General features: G+C 33.7%; 1 protein-coding gene across 2 annotated transcripts in view; it reads left to right on the forward strand.

The window, feature by feature from the left end:
• The window catches only part of PPP2R2A (protein phosphatase 2 regulatory subunit Balpha), a 113,894-nt gene extending 97,216 nt beyond the window's left edge, over positions 1-16,678 (forward strand). For both annotated transcript variants that reach the window (XM_037812600.1, XM_037812601.1), the window contains exons 4-10: positions 28-193; positions 6,705-6,817; positions 7,479-7,656; positions 8,723-8,887; positions 9,829-9,998; positions 12,081-12,172; positions 14,094-16,678. In XM_037812600.1, coding sequence (XP_037668528.1) covers positions 28-193; positions 6,705-6,817; positions 7,479-7,656; positions 8,723-8,887; positions 9,829-9,998; positions 12,081-12,172; positions 14,094-14,373 — 1,164 coding nt within the window. In that variant the 3' untranslated portion in view covers positions 14,374-16,678. The remainder of the gene's footprint in view (positions 1-27; positions 194-6,704; positions 6,818-7,478; positions 7,657-8,722; positions 8,888-9,828; positions 9,999-12,080; positions 12,173-14,093) is intronic.
• Positions 16,679-17,813: the final 1,135 nt, after the last annotated feature.

A 17,813-nucleotide genomic window follows, 5' to 3' on the forward strand; every position in this document is an offset into this window, starting at 1 on the left:
GTCCAAATATTTTTGTTTCCACTTTAGAACAAAATCCAGGCTCATAGCAGAGGAGAATATAATGTTTACAGCACCTTTCAGAGCCATGAACCAGAGTTTGACTACTTGAAAAGTTTAGAAATAGAAGAGAAGATCAACAAAATTAGGTGGTTGCCCCAGAAAAATGCTGCTCAGTTTTTATTGTCTACCAATGGTGAGTTTTTGTTATGTTTTCTTATTTATAACAAAATAAGAAATAAGTGCTTATTATGTGTAAAAGAAATTCTCCCCTCTCAAAGCAGATTAGTTACTAGATCTCTGAATAGATGTTTGACAGTAGTTCTTTATATATATTGTAAACTGTTTTACCATCCTTTTTAAAATTCTCTTTCAGTTTTTAAATTATCTTAAAGAGATTTTCAGATGCTTACTTTCTGCACACACATCATGCAATGAAAAGAATGTGGACTTTACCACTGCATTTAGGTCAGATCCTGTTTCTGTCACTTGTTAACTTCGTAACTTAGGGCACTTAACTAACACTGAGTTGAATTTTCCTTATCTATAAACTGGAGATGGTAGGTAATATCTATATTATAATACTGTTGTATTAAATATTATAATGCCTAGCATGCATAATGAGTGCTCAATAAATGTTAATTTCCTTTCTTTTTAAGTGTACCTAGACTCTACAAAAAGTGTTTGAAACTAAATATAAAATACTCTTTGAAAGTACGGTTTCCATTCAAATATATTTTCTTGGAGAGGACTCTTTTTTAACCCCTATCAAATAAAGGCACAAACTGGAATTGGCACATTACCTTCTTCCCAACAAGCCCCATGCTGGAAGAAGATTCTTCTTAGACTGTTTTTCTAGTCCAGGAAAAGTTATTCAGTGAGGAATAGAATTGTATAATGAGTCTACCAAAATTTAAAGTCCTTTGGGGCGAGTTAAGAGTTGGGTGATTTCTTTCAGTTCTTCTAAAAAAATTTTTTTTTCTTGTGAGTTCCGGCTAACTTGGTTTACCCTTGGGAACTTGGGTTTCAAGAAAGCCATTAGCATGATTCAGGGAAGCTTCCTGTTTCTGGGTAACCATAGTCTGTAATCTATAAAACCAACGTCCATAAAAATTGAGATTAAAGCTTTTTGGAGGCTGGCACAAGGGATGGGATAAACCACTAAAATTTTCTCATCCTCTCACTATTAATAAATCTAATTCTAGTGCCTAGACCTTCGCATTTTTTTTATTTTGTCAGATGACTTCTGTGGGGACATGGTGGAAAATATTGAATACCCCTTTCATACAATTTATTCCTTATCACTGATTGTATTGAGTTCTTGAAAATGCAGTTCACAAAATAATGCCCCACAAATGAAACTGATACCAAAAATGTTTGCCCGTTTTCTCTGATCATCAGAGTTCCCCCCAGCCAACCCATTGAAATCTGTATCCTCCCCCCCCGTCTTTCTCAATAAACTGTATTCCCTTCTATTCTCCTTTTTAAAAGAAAAATGAATAGAAGTAACTATGCAGTGCCTATAGCTCACAGTATCATAGGTAGAACAGTGTTTCCTCAAGCAATTTGTAGGCTTTCAATCTTGGTTCAATTTTAATTTATGTGGTAAACTAAGTTATTTCAAGTTGCACTTCTGGAGAGTAAATTGTCCCATGGAAGTATGTTTTGTTAAATATTTTATGTATTGGAATATTTATTCCTAATTGCTATGGGAGTTTATTTCTTATAGGCTAAATCTTTTTACTTTTTATGAGGGGAAACTTCTAAAACCTACACTGGAGTAGGGAAACTAGTATAATGAAGCCCCGCATATCCATCACCTGGCTTCAGCAATTACTAATTCATGATGAGTCCTGTTTGTCCTATACTACTTCTCCTTCTCCTCCTCCCCAGGATTATTTGGAAGCAAATCCCATTTCAGTTTATTTGCAGATTAAATCTTAAATATCATTAAATTCTCAGTGTGTATCCATATGTGTCTTCCATGTAGACTTCCATGTGCTCCATTGTAGTTTGAAATAAACAAGGCAGTGTATAAGCACCGAATGAGCCTTTCTAGACACTGAACATTAAAAAAGCTCAGTGAAGGGAAAGCCCACTGTAATTCCAGTGGTTGGGTAAGAGGTATGTTAATCTATGTTTTTTAACCTATAATCAGAATCAACAGTGTCTCCTAAATATGTTCACTAAATAAATTTGAAAAATCATTGGTTAGAGGCACTACAGTGCATTGTAGTTTTTCATCTTATTTTTTTGCTGCTGTTAATGAACACTAAGTAAGATACAACTATTTGGGGAGCTACAATGTTTTTTTGTGTTAAAAACAGTGATCATATTAACTCCAGAGTACAATATAAGAGGCTCAAACCAAGTATGGGAGTCTTAACACCTTCAGGTTAGTGGTTGTGCCTGGGACTGGTGGGATAGGAAAAAGAATGGGAGGAGTAGAACTTGAGCTAAATCTGAAAAGTTTTACCCTTTAAAAAACAGAGAAAGTAATTATGGTAAAACATCAGCATCTGTTAAATCTAAATAATGTCTTTATGTTACTTTGTATAGTTTTCTCTGTGAGATTTAGCAAAGTAACACTCTCCCATCCCCATGTAATGGGTCTTTATACACATAAAAAGATAAGTAACTACTGTGGGAGGGGATAGTAGTATTAAAATAGGACCAAACTTTTTAGCTTTACCTAACTAAAATTAATCCTACTTTAATTTTTACATTAACTTTTCTGTGATCATCATAAATTGTTTCATGTTTCCCAGATCATTCTTACTTAAATGACTTCATAGTTGCCTTCTTAAATAACTTTAGTTCATTAAATGTTGCTTCAAGTGATTTTTTTTTATTAAATTCAGTTTTATTGAAATACATTCACACACCATACAATCATCCATGATATACAATCCACTGTCCACAGTATGATAACAGTTATGTGTTCATCACCACAATCTATCTCTGAACATTTTCCTTACATCAGAAAGAACCAGAACAAGAATAAAAAATAAAAGTGAAAAAAGAACACCCAAATCACCCCCCCATCCCACCCCATTTGTCCTTTAGTTTTTATCCCCATTCCTCCACTCATCCATACACTAGCTAAAGGGGGTGTGATCCACAAGGTCTTCACAATCACACTGTCACCCCTTGTAATCTACATTATTATATAATTGTCTTCAGGAGTCCAGACTGCTGGGTTGGAGTTTGGTAGCTTCAGGTATTTACTTCTAGCTATTCCAATACATTAAAGCCTAAGATGTGTTATCTATATAGTGCATAAGAATGTCCACCAGAGTGACCTCTCGACTCCATTTGGAATCTCTCAGCCACTGAAACTATTTCGTCTCATTTTGCATCCCCCTTTTGGTCAAGAAGATACTCTCAGTCCCACGATGCCGGATCCACATTCATCCCCGGGAGCCATACTCTGTGTTGCCAGGGAGATTTACACCCCTGGGGGTCGGGTCCCACGTAGGGGGGAGGGCAGTGAGTTCACCTGTCGAGATGGCTCAGTTAGAGAGAGAGAGGGCCACATCTGAGCAACAAAGAGGTACTCAGGGGGAGACTCTTAGGCACCATTACATACAACTTTAGACTCTCCTTTGTGGTAATGAGCCTCATAAGGGCAAGTCCCATGCTCAAGGGTTCAGCACATCAAACCGCCAGTCCCGATGCTCGTGACAACATCAACACCAGTCCAGGTGAGGATGTCCAACACATCCGCACCTTCCCCCAGATCCTCGGGGCTGGGGAGGGGGAGGCTGTAAATAGATTTTTTATTATCTGCCCAAATTACTCTAGGATGTGTCACTATTTCACTCCAGCCTATACTAACCTACCATATCTCACTTCCTATTCAAAGTTCCATGCAATTGTGGTGTCTGAACAAATCGACTGTAGAGTTGTACTGTTTAGAAAATTTAGATCCTGTACCAAATAGATATCTGTTCAGTGATTTTTCCTTTTAATCTTATTTTACCTTTCTCTGAATTCCCCTTGATTCCTCCATGTTGCAAAAAACTCATGCTAATTAACCTACTGACCATGGGTCTTAAATATATCAGTAAAATGTGAAGTTCACTAATTAATTACCAACTTGTTAAATAAGAAGTTTTTTGGATCTTACAGTATAAAGCTGCATTCCCAAAAAGAGAACTTGGTTTTCCTGCTCTAATTCTCTGATTTTGTGGCAAGCAGGGAACACAGAGACTTTAGGACTTCTGGAACACCTAAGTGTTGACAATTTATAGGTAAACACCAGAGTGGCAGTTCTTAGCATTTTGGTAGGAACAGATCTCTAAGAATCTGATCCTCCTCTCCACAGAAAATTGTATATATCCATGTAATCTTGATGTAGTTTTATGGAGTTTAATTCTTCTCATATACCTCTTTCTATGAGCATATGGGTTTTGGTTTTGTTTGTTTTTATGCCATAGTTATTAAAATACTATTTTAATTCCTACCTGTCTTGTCCCCAAGCAAGGCACATAAATTGTATAACCTAGTATTTCTGTATCCTTGTGTGTGTTTATACTATTAAATATTTTTTCAAACCCTTAAGTCGCACATTTTACTGCTTAAATTTTTTCTTTTGATGTTTATTTGATTTAAAATATATTTCCCCAATTTTTCATGGTTTTTAAGAGTTTTCTTTTTATAACATCATTGGAAAACACAAACTAACTCCATCTCATCTGAAATTTGAGAAGCATATTGTAATTTCTTTATCTGGATCTTTAATAAAGATAAGGAATTGAACAGGCCACAAGACAACTGTGGGTATGGGGGAGAATTGCCATCCTCATTATCTTTAGATGATGATTTGGAACAAATATTTACTTGTCCCAAAATATATCATTTAGTGTATGTTCATATATTTATAGATTTGGGGACAAGAGGCATATTCATTCTAAAATTTATAATTCTTTACCTAAATTATACAAAAATGTATATGTTATTGAGTATCACATAGAAAACACATAAGAAACACATAAAACTTAACTACAAAATAGCTATAAACAAGATTATATATAGTTTATATGAAATAATATATTACAAATGACTGAATAGGAGTTTTTCTCTGTCTACATTTCTTTTTTGTAAAGGGCATCCACAAGGGCAACTATCATTCTCTCCTATATGACAGATTCTTTTTTCTTCTTTTGAACTGCTTTTATATAGGAGCTGTATACATGGTTTTATTTCATTGCACTCACTTGCTTATGAAAGATCATTAACAATATACTTGTATATAAGAATGCTATGATAGGATTATAATGCAAAGTATTAAATAAACATACATGAAACCATACTGGTATAAATGAGTAAATAAATAAACGGGGAAGGAGGGGTGCATCGTCCTTGCAAAAGAATTTGAAATAATGTATGGATAGATACTCCTCCCCCAGAATTAAGAATTGGAACTTAATTCTCCTCTAGTGACTTGCTTCCTGAGAATAGAGTATAGCAAGGGAAAAATAGCACCTGTACAGGGAAGAAACCTAGCAGACACTACCTAAACAAGTTCAAAGTTAACATCACCAGCCACAAGTCATTTTGATACCATGTACCCCCCTGATATGATGCAATGACAAAGTAGTTCACCTGTAGGTATATTTCCTAGAAATCTGTTTAACCCTGGTCTGATCATCAGAAAATGTCAGACAAACCCAACTGAAGAACATTATACAAAATATTTTACCAGTATTCCTTAAAAACATGGTGAAAAACAAGGAAAATCTGAAAAACGGTTAAAACCAGAAGAAACTAAGGGGACATGACAACTAAATGCAGGGTGGTTTGGATCCTGGGACACAAAAAAGACATTAATGGAAAGCCTGGTGAAATTTGAATAAGGTCTATAATTCAGTTGATAATAATGTACCCATGCTAATTTCTTAATTTTAATAAATGTACTGTGGGGTAGCATAAGATATTAACATTAGAGCAAAACTGCGTGAAGGGTATATAGGAATGGTCTGTACTACCTTTCTCTGCTGCTTTTCTGTAAATCTAAACTTAATTCCAAAAAATAATAAACTAAAATTAAATGTTGCATATCCTCGCTACCTAGAAATTTTCTCTTCTTGAAAAGTTTTAGGGGGATGTATGCTTAATATTTTTCAGGCCCTGTTTCCTGCTTTTCCCTGATGCTTGGAAAGGGGGGAGATTGATGGGGGGGCAGATGGATTTAAACTGAGGCATCCAAGCCAGTGAAGGAATCTGTGGAGTCTTTATGTAATTTAAACTGTTATCTGGTGGGAAATGAGACCAAGGGAGATCCAGATTCCTTACCATTTTGTTTCCAAATAATAGGCTATCTTAACATACTTCGTTTTTTTCTTTAGTATTTTTAAAATTAAACGTGTGTATGATTTTTTTCCATCTGGCTTTAAGTTATTTTTAAAACATAGAGGACCTGGCTGTGACTTAAAAAACAAACAAACAAACAAATAGAATTTTATGATTGCCTGTGATATATAAATTTGGTTTTCTGTTCTGTATTTATATTATTTATATGTATATGTGTTTTTAGCCACCTGTTAATAGGAAATGCATTTTTTATTAAGTCAGACAAGGATTTTTATTCTTGGAATCCTTTTAGGTGAAATATGAAATGGCATATCTAAATAGGCCTTAAAATGTTCCTCTTTTCCTATCAGTACTAGCTTCTTTTTTGAGTACTTCCTTCATTTTCTTTCCAGATAAAACAATAAAATTATGGAAAATCAGTGAAAGGGACAAAAGACCAGAAGGGTATAACTTGAAAGAGGAAGATGGAAGGTATAGAGATCCTACTACAGTTACTACACTACGGGTAAGTACATAAGAAGAAATGATTCTAATTCTGATGAATGGTATTCTGTTTACTCTTATGTATTCTAGGTCCTTAGCAGAACTTGAATGGGAATAATTACAGTCTGCTCTCCTCCCAACAATCCTGTAACTGAGTGTAGGACATTTTATAACTCCCATTTTAAACATCGAAACTGAGCTACATAGGGGTCTCATTGTGGCAAGGGCAGAACCCAGTCTTAAAGAAGACTGTGTTGTATACTGTACCATACTGTCTTTGCTGTCATGGTTTGAATGTCAACCATTACAAGATTATGTATCAGGATTAATTTTCTTTAGAGATCGTAGAGATGGAAATGGACCAAATCTTGTTGTAGCTAACAAATATGAAGAGTTAGATGTTATGGGCTAATTTCTTTTTTAGCCTCTTCATTTTAAACCATAGACATTGATAAACATTATAAAACTTAAAACTTTCAAGCAAAAGATTGGAGCTAGGAAGAATGGCAAATACTAATAGCTTTTAGTGATAAGGTAAATTGTTCAGATTGTTCATTTTTCTTCTCTCCATCTTAACACTTTAAAGGATAACATCAATCGTTTTAAAAACTAAATGTGTGTGATACAGTCGGCAGTTTTATGTTCCCTCAAGTGTTCTGACCTTTCATGTTTCTTATTGACAGGTACCAGTCTTTAGGCCCATGGATCTAATGGTTGAAGCCAGTCCAAGAAGAATATTTGCCAATGCTCATACATATCACATCAATTCTATTTCTATAAATAGTGATTATGAAACATATTTATCTGCAGATGATTTGCGGATTAATCTTTGGCATCTGGAAATTACAGACAGAAGTTTTAGTATCCATTTGCTTTCTTTTATTGCTGTTTTGTAAAGTCATGTGCTCATTTTGGATTTATTTCCATCTCATCTAATGTATTCTATTTCCTTCTTTTTATAATAGTGCCTTTTAATGTATGTGACTTATACTGTTTTTTCTTTGTATAGAATGATTACACACTAGAAAAGTTATTTGACACAGAGAAGGAAATCATGTATTGATTTAAAAATTGGATTCTTTAAATTCTTTAAGAATTTTTTCTGTTGAATCTGTGAAAATAGGAGTTTGGTTTTTAATAAGTTTTTCGTAAAGGAACATATTTGGGGAGTATTGTGTACTTTATCAATTTTTTTTATTAATTGTAAAAAAAGTTCTCTTTAAGATTGAAAGAAATTCAGATAAGTCATAATGGTATAAAGTCAATAGAGATAATTCTCCAAACCCCATTTCATTGTTTATATTATCTTTCTGAAGTTTTTTGTGCCTGTATAAGCATTTGATATGTGTATGTATGTATAATATACATATAAATATATAATTGTATATAAATATATATATAAGTATATTTTTTAAAATGCCTACGCTTTTTTTTTTAAGCACTAAATATTTTAAGCTCTTTGGGATTTATTCTTATGTAAGGGGTAAAGTAGGTATCCAGCTTATTTTTTGCCCAAAGGTTCAGTTGTCCCTTAATCAGCTGTTTAAAGATTATTTCCCACCTCACCTTTTTTATCATAATGTTAATATTTAGTGTGTGGGGGAGTGTTTTTGTACTGTATTTTGATCGATTAATTTGCCTATACTCTGTTCTACTTAATAGATATTTAGGATACATTTTAATATCAGGTAGGGCTAAATTCCTTTCATTAAAAAAATCTGCTAAATCAGTTATGAACTGATTGCTCAGTGATGGCTATCTGTCAAGAATTAAAACATTTTTTGATAAAATGGAAAAGACAAGTTTTTTGACAAACTAAAATGCAATTCAGGATTAATACTTGTGCAGTCTATGAATGATGTTTAGGTTTTAGATATACAATTATATTTGCCTGCTTTCCTAAATTCCTTAATAAGATGCTGTTCAGATATTGTGGATATCAAGCCTGCCAATATGGAAGAACTAACAGAGGTGATTACAGCAGCAGAATTCCATCCAAACAGCTGTAACACATTTGTATACAGCAGCAGTAAAGGAACTATTCGGTTATGTGACATGAGGGCATCTGCTCTCTGTGACAGACATTCTAAATGTAAGTTGATTCCTTTAAAATGATACTATTTTCTGTTTGCCTGAAACTAGCCTCCGACATGTTAACTACATTTACATAGGTTTCCAAGTCTTAAACCTGTCTACCCAAGACCTGTTGTACAATTTGGTAAACTGCCTAACTCCATATGAGGCATTATAGGTCATTGCACAGGGAGAACTTAGCAAGGTGCTCTCCTGGCAGCATGTCAGTTGGCATGGATATGCTTTTAGTGGACTGCTGTTCCTTAGGATCTTGTGGTAGGGCTTTTGGGACTCCCCAACCTTGTATTCAAGTAGAACAGTTCCTCTCTCTTTTCTCTTCTTTTTCCTTTTCTTCCCTCCCTCTTCTTTCTCTTTCCCATCCCTTCTCTTGAGCTTCCTGGGATGATTTCTTCTGAGAAGAGGTTTCTATGGCTTAATTTTTTTAAAAAAAGTTTGAAATTGGATTAAAAAATTAAGGGATAGCAGTAATCTTCTCTTTATGTGGTTGAATATTTTTAAAACTCATGAAAATTAGTGCATGCCTCTTATCAAAATAATTTACCTGTCCACTAAAGGTACGGATTTGCATGGTTAGAATGGAATGTTTTCCACTGTGACATTATAGGCAAAGTCAGATATATGCAGAATACACAAACCTGGTGCATTGAAATTAAAAGTCTCCTAAGTGAGTCTGGATTTATTGTTTGGCTGCATGACTCTGGAATTGTGTGTACTGTATACTTTTGACTCTTCAACGTCAATATTAAGTCATTGTCTTAACGAAACTTTCAGGGAAATTAGGTTCTTAGAGCTAAAGAAAGATTTTTCAGTCCTTTGTTAGCCGGTCATTTTGTATCACTCTTAGGAAGTTTGTTAATAACTGTTTCAGGAAATGCTTTGTCCAAACCCAGAATATTGTTCACCTTGCCCTTTTTTTGTCTTTTTTCTTTTTTGTTAAAGTGTTTGAAGAACCTGAAGATCCCAGTAACAGGTCATTTTTTTCTGAAATCATCTCCTCTATTTCTGATGTAAAATTCAGCCATAGTGGTCGATATATGATGACTAGAGACTATTTGTCAGTCAAAATTTGGGACTTAAATATGGAAAACAGGCCTGTGGAAACCTATCAGGTATTTGCAGTTTTTTCTTTCAATGAGAATATATTCTATTTACTTGTAAGATTATTAATAAAGAAGGATTTTGTACTATGTGTTAATACCAGTGCAGTGTTTGTTTACTCAGGCTTTCCTCTCTTCAGAGTTCCATGAGTTTGTTGCTTTTTTTCTTGTTAAATTTACATATACTTACATAGGTTGTGTTGTCTGTTCAGTTTGGCAGCTAAAGTATGACTTTGCTGCCAGTTTGAATGTTGAAATTTTTTTTTCCTGCAACTATGTGAATTTAAAGTAAGAAGAGCACTCTCCATTTAGGTGTGAAGGGGCAGGGGGTTGGTGTACTGGTGTACAGGTATACTGGTTGGTATATGTGCAATTGTAGTTGAAGTAGAGCTTAAATTTGGCATTTCATGCTGACTGGGCTGACATTCTGCCTTTGGCTGGTAGCTTATCTTAAGCCAAAGAAGAAGGGCTTGAAAGCCCAGCAGACTGCTTTAGGAGTTGCCAATCTGTTACAGGATGTCAGTTCTTGATTTTCTTATCACTCAGCCACTACCATTGATCCATATGTTCTACACCAGAAGTAGGAAACAGAATGAAGAAGTGTGCAGCCCAGAAAAGGGAAAGGGGCCATCATAAATATGTGTTGGGTTCTCGATTACAGTATTGAAAACATTTCACAGTGGTTTAGGAATACAAAATATATGAATGATAACACTTTTTATGTTGTATGTTCTCAGTAAAATTAGAGCAATGTTTCTCATACTTTTTAACTTGACTAACATGTAAAACACTCAGCAGTCTCTTCAGTGCTATTAGAAATGTCACACTACCATACTTGAAACAAGCACAGGAATGAAGTGTTCTGGTTTGTTTTCAAATTACACTTGTGTAACTCAAGATTCTGATACATCTCCTATCCCATTCCCATTGAGAAGAATGGATTTGAACTTTAGCTGCATTCTCTTAAATTGTTTTTGTTGAATTTAACAAGCATCTTGATCTGTGTGTGAATTTAAAGATTTTTTTTATCTTATTAATGTTTTGCCTTGAACACTGACTTTCAATCCTAACCCCATATGAACTGTAATTCATTGACACATTTTCAATTAATGTCACATAGACCTAGACATGTCCTGAATCATTTCCCTGTACTTAGTTAAAAATAGATACTTGAAATAAGTTTATGTTGTTTCAGAAAGAATAGAGAATTTAGAAAGTACCTACACTTTTCTAGTATTTCTTTTTAAGGTTCCCTTTAAGTAAAAAAGGATAGTGGATAGTGAGATAGAGAATCTTTTTTTTCCTTTGATTGCAACTAATATTTTGAATTTTCCTTTGGAATTTAATACTAATGTTGAAATATATCATACTTTTCAGAACACTTTAAATACCAGATTTATTTACTTTTTAGTTTATCCCTTTGAAATAGTAGTAAGTGTAGTATTTACTTCAGAACACAGAAGAGGTACACTTCTATTTGTTTTTGATGTTGTATAAGTAATATCAATTGATGCTATGAGATTTGGAAATAATGCCTACTTAGGGTAATTAATTTATCACCAAACTGGGACATGTTCATGCTATACATGTATATGCATTTACTGAAAACAATAGTCTTCAGTTATTTATGCCCAGAGAATAGTATTTTTAAAGAAAGAAAACATAGTATTCCGTGTTTTTTATCAGCAGTTAACGGACTGTGAAAGACAAGTAGTAAATTCAAATATTGCTGTCATGTACTTTATTTAGTCTTTTATCTGCCAGAGTCTACTGTTTTCTGTCCTAAATATTTTAGTGAAGTTTATAAGAGTACCTATGTGCCATACCCAGAAGGGAAGTTCTCTGTTCTGCAATCAGAAAATGTATTCCTGAAAGAGGGCTGGTATTTCTCTAAAAGAATAAAATGCCTTTGTTGTTACTAAGGAGATTTTAAAGAGAAAGATTTAAAGTGTGCATATATGGGTATATTTGTATATGTGTGCTTTTTTTTTTTTTTTTTTAAGATATAGACTTATTAAAGCATTTTCCTAATTCCAGTAGGTAAATCTTGAGGTAAACTAAATATGTATATAATATATTTATGTTTTTCCTCAGGTTCATGAATACCTCAGAAGTAAACTTTGTTCACTGTATGAAAATGACTGCATATTTGACAAATTTGAATGTTGTTGGAATGGATCTGACAGGTAATTGATTTTAATTTGAACTTCTCATTCAAATGGGAATTTTATTAGAGGGAAGAACTTACTTTTTACTCTTCCTGATATGGTTGCTACATGTACTAAAAATCTTGCCAACTTTTCTTAGATTGGCATAACTTAGAAGCCCTTAATTTCATTTTCCTTCAGAGTTCCTTAAAATACATTTAGTAATCTTAGATATAGCATTGCAATACTGGCAGATAAAGCATTCAACATTGTGTTTTTACTAGTAAATGTGAAAATACACAAAAAATCCTAGATATCTAAATTATGATTTAGAGGTCTTTAAATTTTTCCTTCTTTCTGAACTGATAAATCATATTTCTAATGTACCAATAATTAAAATGTTGAAATTTCAATTTGATTGTTATTCTGCTCCTATATTGTTTTAGAAGTATTGCAGTAGATATATTCGTTTGGATTGTTATGTGTACAGTTTTTCCAGTTCATACATTAATACCTTATAGAAGCCATGATTAGTATAGATTGTTTTAACCATCTAACCATGAGTAACTCTGCTTTTTTATAATTCTCAGTTTTGTGTTGTGTGATTTCTTTTTACTAAACCACTGAAATGCATACCATTATTTCCAATTAAAAATAAGCCTTAATCGTTCAGTGTCTTAACTGTCGATACTTATTGAGCACTTACTGTGTTCCAGTAGAACAAAAATAAGTAAAAGAAAATGTAATTTTGAAATTATTTATGCTTGCAAATTAATTAGAGATACTAAGGAAGTTATTTTTTTCACTTAACACTTTAAAAAAATTTAAATAATTTCAAACTTAAAGAAAATTTGCCAGAGTAACACAGAGAACACTTAAACTTAGACTTCAAGGTTCTCCAGTTGTTAATCATTCTCTTTCCTCTCTCTCTCCTCTCTCTCTTTCAGTTTATGTAAACACACACACACACACACACACACACACACACACACACACACACACACACACACACACACACACACGAACACCTACATGCACATGTTTTTTTTCTGCACCAGTTGGGAGTAAACTGCAGACGATGCCCATTACCCTTAAATTCTCTAATGAGTATTCCCTAAAAGACAAAGACCCTCTCCTACTTAATCACAGTACCAGCATTTAAAGCAGGAAAATTAATGTTGATGCAATAGAAGAATACAGCCTAGTTATTTTATAAAATTTTCCTTAATTTGAATGTTTTCTAATGTTTCTTTGTGATTAGATTCTGGTTACATACACGTTTTTGGCATATGTACCAAACAGGACAGACAAGAAGTTATTTCTGGAGGCTAAAAATTTGGCATCTCTTCAAATGCTTAAAATGTTTTTAGTGGTATAGTTAAGATGATTTTCTGTCAATAAAAAATGGTATGTGCAATACAAATGGTATGTGCTACTTTCTTAATATCCTCAAGCACAGATTTAGTTATATGCATTCATAATATGTGTGATTATCCAAACTGGAAAACTTCCAGGAAACAAATTAAATAGCTCATGATTTAAATTAAAAGATATTAAGCATTGGTTTCTTACGAACAGCTGTATCGTGCATTTTTTTTTCTTTCTTGGTTTTAGAAGCTGTGGCTCCCATGATAGTTGCTACTTTAAGAAGTTGACTGGTCTCTTGATGGCTGATAGCACAGCTTGTAGTTGCAAAACTATTCAACAAAGATAATTCAGTACTACTGATAAGTTTTACTGGAATTTGCTGTCAACTTTGGTAACTGTTTTGGTAGTCATGAAAAGAAGTCATTGGTAGAAAACCAAGTTACCTAGTAACAGCAGCCCTGTCCCTTAATTCAAATCTGCTTGAAGGAGCTCTTTCCTATGGAGTATTGGGTTAGATTTGATCATGGAATAATTTTACTAAAAACAATCTCTTGTTCACTTGATTGACTGAGTGTTCTGTCTCCTTTTACAGTGTTGTTATGACTGGATCTTATAATAATTTCTTCAGAATGTTTGACAGGAACACGAAGCGAGACATAACCCTAGAAGCATCACGGGAAAATAATAAACCTCGCACGGTTTTGAAGCCACGCAAGGTCTGTGCAAGTGGCAAGCGAAAGAAAGATGAAATAAGTGTTGACAGCCTAGACTTCAACAAGAAAATACTTCATACAGCCTGGCACCCTAAGGAAAATATCATTGCTGTAGCAACCACAAACAATCTGTATATATTTCAAGACAAAGTGAATTAGGGTTGGCGTTCCCAGCAGAAGATCCCACTTCCTGCTTAGTTGAGATAGTTGAATCTAGTATTCGTACCTATAAAAGAGAGAGGTCCATTGTGGCACCCCTTTCCAGTGTTTAACAATGTGCCATCTGACAACACATTTTTATAGCTACATGGAGAAAGCTCTGTGGATTCATCACTCTGCTGTTCTCCATGTCTGCTAGCCATTTAGGTAAGGGTAGGGCACTTTTAATTTAAATGACTTCTTGCACCATCTTGCCTAATGGACTAGATTGGACTGTATCAACATTGATTTACTCCACTTTTTATGCCTTCCATTGTGATGACGTCAAACACAGTGAAAGCCTTCAGTCATGCTATGGGATTTAATTGTGTATCCTCATTACTGTATCATTTGTGGGGTACACCCTCCCCCCTCCCCCCTTTTTAAATTAAATACAGCTCATTCTTACTGTGGCTTGTAGCATTCCTCCTCTCTGGCCTCCTGGACTCCTTCCATTCATCTCTCTTCCCCTTGCCTCTCCACCCAGTCTTGGTGGTGGTGTATTAAAAAAAAGAAAGCAAGCAAGCACACAAAATTAGTAGTCATTTTGGGGTCAGTGGTAAAGGGGGTATATGTTGCGAACAAATGTTTTTAATAACAGTTGGCTGTAATCACTCCTTGCCATGTCTGGCACTTGAAAATAAGGAAAAAAAAAACTACTGAATAAAAGTGACAAAGAATGGAGAATCTGGTTTTCTTTTTCTTTTAATCTACCTCTTCAAGCCAATATTTTGTCTTAACCCTTGGGTGCAGTGAAATGAAATAAGTTTTCATTGTTTTATTGGTATTTTTGTTATTTTAAGAAGTTTTTTTTTTTTACATGGAGAAGGAGAGGTATTGGTTCTGTGAAATGTTTTGAATATATATTGGTATTATTAAGGAGTGCACAATTTATAAAATGCTACTAAAGACTTTTTTACTGAAGTTAGGAGGGTATGGGGCACATTGTATTTACACTTTATCTGTTAATGAAATTGTTGTAAATGGGAACCAAATTTGTAGAACCTCATTTTTTAAAACATTTTACAGTGATTAATTTCATTTTTGCCTTGCTAAATACCAAGTCCAACATTAAATAATTTTTAACAAGTTAAAGCTTTTTTGTTATTCAATCATATAACAAAATAAACTAGTATCAGGTGATTTGCCTAGATAAAATTTGACACTGCAATAGATACAAATTTTTTTTTTTTTTTTGTATTTTACTGCTATAAAATCTGAATGAAATGTACTTACCATAGATGTTTTTCTTCTATTTTTGGTTTTCCAAAGCTATTATTATTAAAGACAATTAAAGGCACAGTGTTCAAAAAGTGCTTAATGTACTCCAACAGTTGCCTCAAATAAAAATTTAGTAATCTGTGTATGACTACATTGTCCATAAGTGATACTTTATCCAAAGATGAAGAGTATCCCTATTTTTAAAAGGTAAAATGTACCTTTGTCAGTCTTCCAGAAGCTTTACTTGAGAAAAAATGGAGTTTATTTTTAAAAGATAAATTGAGTGGGCATTTATATTATTAAAGAATGTTAGTATATTTTGGTTGTGTGGTAGTATAACCACCTTGAATTTTAGAGGACTGAGTGCTTCTTATATGTCCACTACTTATTGTTCTGTTCTTATCTTCAATAATGAAAAATGGTTAAACAATTAAACCATAATTCCCTCTACACTTATACAAACATTGTCTTGTAAATTAACATTTTTAGCATACAGGAGAAATTTTATGTAATAAAATCTTGGACTTAAGTCTGAATTTGTATTTAAACACTGAATATATGTCTGATCATTCTTAAGATAATGGCACTTTTACTTATTTATTTGAGAGTCTTGGGTAGCATTTGCAATTGTTATTTATACAGACTTGACTGGGAAGTGGGATGTTCCCCTGCCATACGTACCAAATGGTGACATTGTTTTCTGATTGGGCCACTTTCCAGAAGATACTTTGGGGAGGTTGTTTCCCTAACCTTTGGATGCATGTCTTGAGATAAAACCACCTAACATTTTGTGGAAATTCTTTTTTGATTCATCAGTAGGTATGATGATTCTCATCCATGACACTAAGGGTTGGATTTTTATACTTAAGAGAAACATTTCTAAAATCAAATGCCTCTATCAAGGAATGCTATTATAAATCATTGTAACAGTATTCTCAAGTATTAATTTTTACTTTCTTTGGTGTAGCAAATTATTAAGCCCAGCCACTCATTTTATGTGGTCATGGTTAATCTTTTTATTAATAAAAATTATACTTAGAATAAACAGTCTTGTCAAGTTGCTTATATTTCCTGTTCTTTTACCACTAGTATATATATGCATATTCTATCTCTCTGTCTTGTCTTAAAAGATTATGGCAGGAAAAAAGAACTTTCATTCTGTTCATCTCTTTTGATCTTTCCCTAGTGGCTGGGCAAAAAGGATAGTTATTTTATAAATATCTGTGTCTATAGAAACACATGTTTATCTACTAACTACTGGATATTAAGCTTTCTTCTGTGAAGCCCTTAGTCTCTTGGAATAAAAATGCATCCATGTGCTTTTTTCCAAATAAAGTGAGGATTTTTCCTAACCTTAAATGTGAGAGTTGTTCTGGTTACAGATACTCCTAGACTAAAGAAAACTAGAAATATGAAAACTGGTACTTTTAGCATCAAACAGTATTTTCCCCTGGTAAGTGTGGGTTTATTCTTAGACATTCTGTCCATGTGTGAAAGATAGGCAGTAGAAGTAAAAACATTTTTACTGAAATTCAAGCCATTACCTTCTTAGAGAATAATTTGCTTTAGCATCTTTTCTCTACCCCACATAAGTTGAATTGGAGATGGTGTGTGCACTCCTGGAAGAGCAAAACCAAGCCCCTCCCCCCCAAATATATGGAAAAGATAGATGGATGATAGGTAATCAAGAATCAAGTCAGTTTACTTCTGTATTTGATAGCACCACTGTTACAGGTGTCTTATGTAATTGTTGACAATTTTAAGCTGTGTGTGTTTGTCCATGGTCAAAAACAGTTTTTTGTTTTTGTTTTTGTTTTACGTACTCTCCACTCCCCCCAAAACCATAGGAAACTGATTCTTCATTTTGCAGTAATTCTTAATGAGGCAAAAGCAAATTGCAACTCCTTTTTACTTTATTTAATCAAATGCTTAGTAAATTCCATTAGTCCTGGCATGTTCTCAGATGCTGAGTATCCTTTTGTAAGTTTATAGTTTTGTCTCTGACATGCTAATAAAACTGGAAGAGTAAGTTCTTCTATGTAAAAATTGTAATAGCCTACCCACCATATAGTTTTAATACAACATAAAAAAAGGCCCTCCCCTAGCACAGTGCCTATCAAACAGAAGGCACTACGAAGTTTGGTTTCCTCCAAAAGCCTAGTTTGGCGAACAGGTAATTA

The sequence above is a fragment of the Choloepus didactylus genome, chromosome 20, assembly GCF_015220235.1.
Source record: "Choloepus didactylus isolate mChoDid1 chromosome 20, mChoDid1.pri, whole genome shotgun sequence".
Lineage (NCBI taxonomy): Eukaryota > Metazoa > Chordata > Mammalia > Pilosa > Megalonychidae > Choloepus > Choloepus didactylus.